Genomic DNA, 5,400 nt, shown 5'->3' with positions numbered 1-5,400 from the left:
AGAACCATCACCAAAAGGTCACATGGCTCTCCTCCAAAGGAAATTAAATCTGGGGGGAGTTCATCCCCAACCTCTCATTCCTTGGGCCATGAAAGTGAGCATCAGTTCCAAATCTCACCCCTTCTTGGTACCTACAGAGGACATTCAGGATGCCCAAGGAGGAGTTCCGAATCCTTTCCTGAGCCTTAACAGTGCAGTAGTAGGTCCCAGCATCAGCGACGGTGGCATGGGGAAGCACCAGTATCTTGGATGGGCCCTCTGCCCACCACTGGTTGTGCTTATACCAGGTATAATGCAATTCGCTAGCTGTGTCACTGTCAACCGCACAGGTCAAGTTCACTGAGTTCCCTTCCAGGACATCCGGAGGTGTGATCCAAATCCTTGCAGCTGCATATAAGACAAAAAACAAAACAAAACAGTGGTTCGTTGTGGGCTCATCTAGAAAATAGAGCATTTTTGCAGTGTTTCTGGATAGGCCAAACAAACGTGAAGGTTTAGAGTGAGGCAGTTGGGGGTTGCCTAGAGAAGAATTAAGGTTTAAGAGTGCAATCCAATAGGGATGGCTCTTGAGCAGTGAGAACTGGTGGTTCCTGTATCAGTGGAGAGGTTGGCAAGGACTGTAGCAAAGGAAATGTTTCTGGTACAGTGCGTGGACCAGTCTTTCTCCCGGCAGAAGCTGCTGGGCATTTCACTGCCTCTCTGACACTTACCATTTGCAGTGAACTTGACCTTGGAGCTCCCATTGCCATACATGTTGCTGGCTGAGCAGACATAGTCTCCTTCATCTTCCATCACCACGTCCCAAATCTCCACTCTCAGGCTGTTGTATGTTGCAGAAGTCTTGATTCGTGGTGGGTTGTGTTTGGGATGGGAGCTGATGCTGGAAGCCAGGACCTCCCTCCCCTTGGAGATTTCCAGATGGGCTTGAGGTTCACTCTCAACTGTGCACTGCAAAACCGCCACTGGGCTGCCCTCGGTCCGAAGGAAGGAGGTTATCAGGGGTTTCCTGGGTGGGTCTGTCAATGAGATTAAGAAAGAAAGATTCCACCTTTCCCCTAATATGAGAGATGCTCTTGCTGTTGTTATGTGCCTTCAAGGTGACCTCAGTACTGTGGCCAGTTTTGGGCACCACAATTCAAAATGGGTGTGGACAAACTAGACCATGTCCAGAAGAGGGTGACCAAACTGGTGAAAGGTCTGGAAACCACCAAGCCCTATGAGGAGCATCTCAGAGAGCTGGGTAGGTTTATCTGGAGAAGAGATGGTTAAGAGGTGACATGTGAGCCCTGTTTAAGTATTTGAAGGGGTGTTGTGTTGAGGATGGAGCAAGCTTGCTTTCTACTGCTCCAGAGAATAGGGCACGGAGCAATAGATGCAAACAACACAAATAATAAATAAATAAAACTTTTATTTATATCCCGCTTTTCTGTGACAAGACAATCAAAGCAGCTTACAATACGTTAATATCCACATTTACAAATTTCGCTTCAACTTTGCATTCTAGTCTCTGGGGCAGCAGAGAACAAACTCACTCCATTTTCCAAAAGCCCCCCCCCTTTAGTTGCCTGCTATCTCACCTCTCCAAGGAGAAAAGCTAAACCTTTTTGCATGCAAAGCAGATTTGGAGAAAAGGTAGCTCCAGTTGATCCATGATGGCTGGAGGATTCATAGAATCCTAGACTTGGAAGGGGATTCATGGACCATTAAGAAAGCTCTCATCCTAATACAGGTTGAGTCTCCTTTGTCCAAAATGCTTGGGACCATTTTTTTCCCACTTGTTTTTACTCTATTAATTGTCATGTATTTTGCTTTAACTTTGCTGTCGTTATAGTTATTATGCATTTTGTTGGGATTTGAACCTGTGTTGAGGGACTGGGGAAGGAGTTAATTATGAATTTTATTAGATTGTAATGTTTTTATTTTCTTTGTTTGATTGCTATTGATTGCTATTGTTAAATTGTTATTGTATTTGTTAAATTTGCTTGATTGCTTTTGTAATTGTATTTGTATCTTATTGTAATTTTTATATTGTATTTCCCCACTGCTGTTAGCTGCCCAGATTCCTCATGATTGGATACAAATAAATTATATTATTATATTATTATTATTTTGGATTTGGGGTTGATTTTGGAATACCTGTATTTGCACATACAGAGATATATCTTGGAGATGGGACCCTGATCTAAACACATTTATTTTTGTTTCATGTATACCTTATACATGTAGCCAGAAGGTAATTTTAATACAACATTTTACATAACTGTGTGCATAAAACAGATTTGTGTACATTGAACCACCAGAAAGCAAAGGTATCCCTATCTCAGCCAGCTCTATGGACCACTTTGAATTTGAGAGTACTTTGTATTTCAGATAAGGAAGACTCAACCGGTATTTTACTGGGATGCAAGTAGGCCTTGTCAATTCATTTTGGTTTGGGGAATATTTCAGATTTTGGAATTCCTGATAAGGGAGACTTGGCCTGTAAAAGTAATTTTTCCAAGCTTTGGTTCCAGCCAGAATGAGAACTATGCACAACACTCAAGGAGATAAGATATTATCGCCATAAAAATGCTACTTACAAAAGACGGTTATGCTGATTGATGGGGAGATACTGATCCCGGTTTCATCTGGTGTGTAAACTTTGCAGAAGTAGGACCCGGCTTCTTCGCTGGTTATGTGCTGGAAGCTGAGTGTGCCACCACTGTGGCTCCCCTGAACACGCTTGCTGTTTTTGTACCAGGAGAAGGTGGAGTCATCGGGAACATTTCCCATCACATCACAGGTGAGGGTAACTGTATCCCCTTCCAGCACTTCTGGGGACGGCGTGACTAGAACCCGGGCCGCTGGATCCCAGAGAAAAGCCACAGAGAAATGGGAGTTAAACAGAACAACCATGGAGTGTCAGTCTATAGTGGAAGTTTTCACAGAAGCAACTGGCAGATCCCATATCAGTCGGGTAGTGAATCTGCTCTGGGCTTTAGTCTGGACATTACAGGAGCTAACTCAAACTGTAGAAACCCAATTCTGCATAAGTTTCAGCATCTTGGATCACTCCTTTAAAGTTCAAGCTAAAAACCAGAGTGGATTGACTAGCCCATTGACGTGGGTGCCACTTATTTGATTGTTAATAACAACGGTTGCAACCAGCTTTGGTGGGACTCACTTTGCACATGGAAGTAGAGCAACCGGGAGGAGGAACCGTATGCATTGGTTGCTGTGATGTTGTAGCTGCCCTCATCCTCTGGCACAATGCCTCTCATCTCCACCCGCATGGCATTCTGGCTTGATGTGATACTGATCCGGTCCTCGGTGCTGCTTGTCTTCAAACTGCTAGAAGCCACAACTTTGTCTCCTTTATACAGAACAAACTGTGCTGGGGGTTTGCTGTCCACTGAAATCTGGAAAATGGCTACCCTTCCCATCTCAGTCTCCATGAAAATGACCATCTGAGGATTCCCAGGAGGGTCTGAAAAAGAGAACACACAGTCATGCTCTAGCGCTATGCTCAACCAGTGGTAGCCAGTAGCTCCCCCATCAAGAATGTCACTAGAGTAGTGCAAGGGATGCAGACCACATCAGATGACACCTCAAGCGGGTGGCCCCACTGCTCCCCAAACATCTGCCTTTTGGCAGAAAAATAGGCAATGGTGTTCATCTGCATCCATTTAAAACTTTAGAGCTCAGTGGAAGAGATGGTATAAGTGGGGAAAAGCCTTGGGGAGGAGAAAGGAGATGCCTCAGATATTTTTAAAATCCATGTGGATGTACATATCGCTAGCCGGGTAAATCCAATCCATTCTCTGTCCATTTGTAACTGCATCATGTGAAAACCGCTCCATGGATTCTCTCCAGATTTGGAGGGAATAGTCCGATATCACATATAGACTATGAGATATACGCAAAATTCATTTTGGAAGAACTCCGGGAGCTCACCAATGAGTTTCTATTACATACAGAGTAGAGTTGCACATCAATTTAAAGATTCTAGTTACTCTGCATTGCAAATTACAAATGCCATTTTATGGAATCCTGGGCTTCCTAGTTTGCTGTGGCACCAGAACTCTCTGACGGAGAAGGCTAAATATCTCACAAAACTACAAATCTGAGAACTCCTTAGCATGGAGCCATGGCAGTTAAAGTACTGTCAAACTGCATTATTCCTGGAGTGCCCATTAGACCAATGAGCTGAGTTGAAACATTTACATTTTCTACAATTTTGCCGGACTTTTCTTGGACGGTGGCAGCAAAATGCATTAATTTTTTTCAATGTGATTGGTTTTTATTTCCCTCCCGCTCCCAGAGTATGCATTAAAATTATACAAGACAAAATGCCATCCTCAAGCAGAGCAATTCTTAGCTCCATATCTACAAGAGCTTTTAAAAAATTAATGTTAAGAGTGTTGTAAAGTCGGTCTGAAAGAGATAGCTGCTTGAAGGTGAATCAGGGGAGATGAGCTCTTACAAATGCAAGTGATATTCAAAGAAAGGAATATTTTGGAAGCAGAACATGGTCTTTCAAGAGCAGTTGAGTCTGATGCTCATTGCAAAGGAATATCTGAATAGTCACTCATGCTCTGGGACATTTAAAGCCAAACAACCATTAACAATAGTTAATGATTCTCCAAAGCAATGCTGAGTATTACAGCTAGTAAATAAATAAGAAATACTTATTTGGCCTAGGACTAACTGGTTGCCCCAATTACTCCTTTTATTCCTGAGTGTAGAGCTGGAATCTTGTATCCCATATTTTTCTCCCAATCTAGCCCTGCCTTCCTCTGGAAATGCTGGACACATGACTGGCTAGCCATGTTGCATATAAAGCTGTCTGGGGATAATGGGGTTTTGAAGTCCGACCTGTTGTTCTGAGAAACGCTGGGCACTATAACAAACACATTTGCAAAATTATATAATCATTTAGCAATACGTCAAGTCTAATTTTGCAGCATTTTTTAAAAAAGCAACTGGAAAGGCAGCGCTCTTACAGAGCACAGACAGGACGATGGGGTCAGAGTTTTTGCTGGTTGTTGGAGTTTCCACTTGGCAGTAATACGTCCCAGCATCCTTCCTTGCCACATGCTGGAATTCCAATGAATTCCTGAGGGCCTCCAAAAGTGGGAGACCATCCTTGTACCAGGTGTAGTTGGTTGAAGTGGAAGAATTGCTGGTCCTCAGGGCACAGGAGAGATGGACGGATTCCCCTTCCTGCATCTCTGATGATGGCATGGCAATAATCCTTGCAGCTGCAAGACAGTTGGATGGGAAGAAAGACAAAAAAGTCGGTCAGAGAAGAAGTGGAAAGATGGCCAAGCAGCAGAGAAGTATTGACCAAGAGCTGTTCACAGAAGGGATGACTCTTTTCTGAGAAAGCAGCCATGCTTCCCCCCACTCAGAATTTGGAAA

At 43.5% G+C, this 5,400-nt stretch overlaps 1 protein-coding gene across 1 annotated transcript in view; it reads right to left on the bottom strand.

The window, feature by feature from the left end:
* Positions 1 to 25: 25 nt before the first annotated feature.
* Positions 26 to 5,400, bottom strand: part of SIGLEC1 (sialic acid binding Ig like lectin 1) — a 27,098-nt gene continuing 21,723 nt past the window's right edge. Inside the window, exons 10-14 of the mRNA XM_042470057.1 lie at positions 4,983 to 5,240; positions 3,164 to 3,466; positions 2,580 to 2,843; positions 711 to 1,016; positions 26 to 387 (exon numbers count right to left, since the gene is read on the bottom strand). Coding sequence (XP_042325991.1) covers positions 44 to 387; positions 711 to 1,016; positions 2,580 to 2,843; positions 3,164 to 3,466; positions 4,983 to 5,240 — 1,475 coding nt within the window. The 3' untranslated portion in view covers positions 26 to 43. The remainder of the gene's footprint in view (positions 388 to 710; positions 1,017 to 2,579; positions 2,844 to 3,163; positions 3,467 to 4,982; positions 5,241 to 5,400) is intronic.

This window comes from Sceloporus undulatus, chromosome 5, assembly GCF_019175285.1.
Source record: "Sceloporus undulatus isolate JIND9_A2432 ecotype Alabama chromosome 5, SceUnd_v1.1, whole genome shotgun sequence".
In the NCBI taxonomy this organism is placed as follows: domain Eukaryota; kingdom Metazoa; phylum Chordata; class Lepidosauria; order Squamata; family Phrynosomatidae; genus Sceloporus; species Sceloporus undulatus.
The sequence above is the reverse complement of the archived record's forward strand: the minus strand, read 5'-3'. Positions and strand labels throughout refer to the sequence as shown.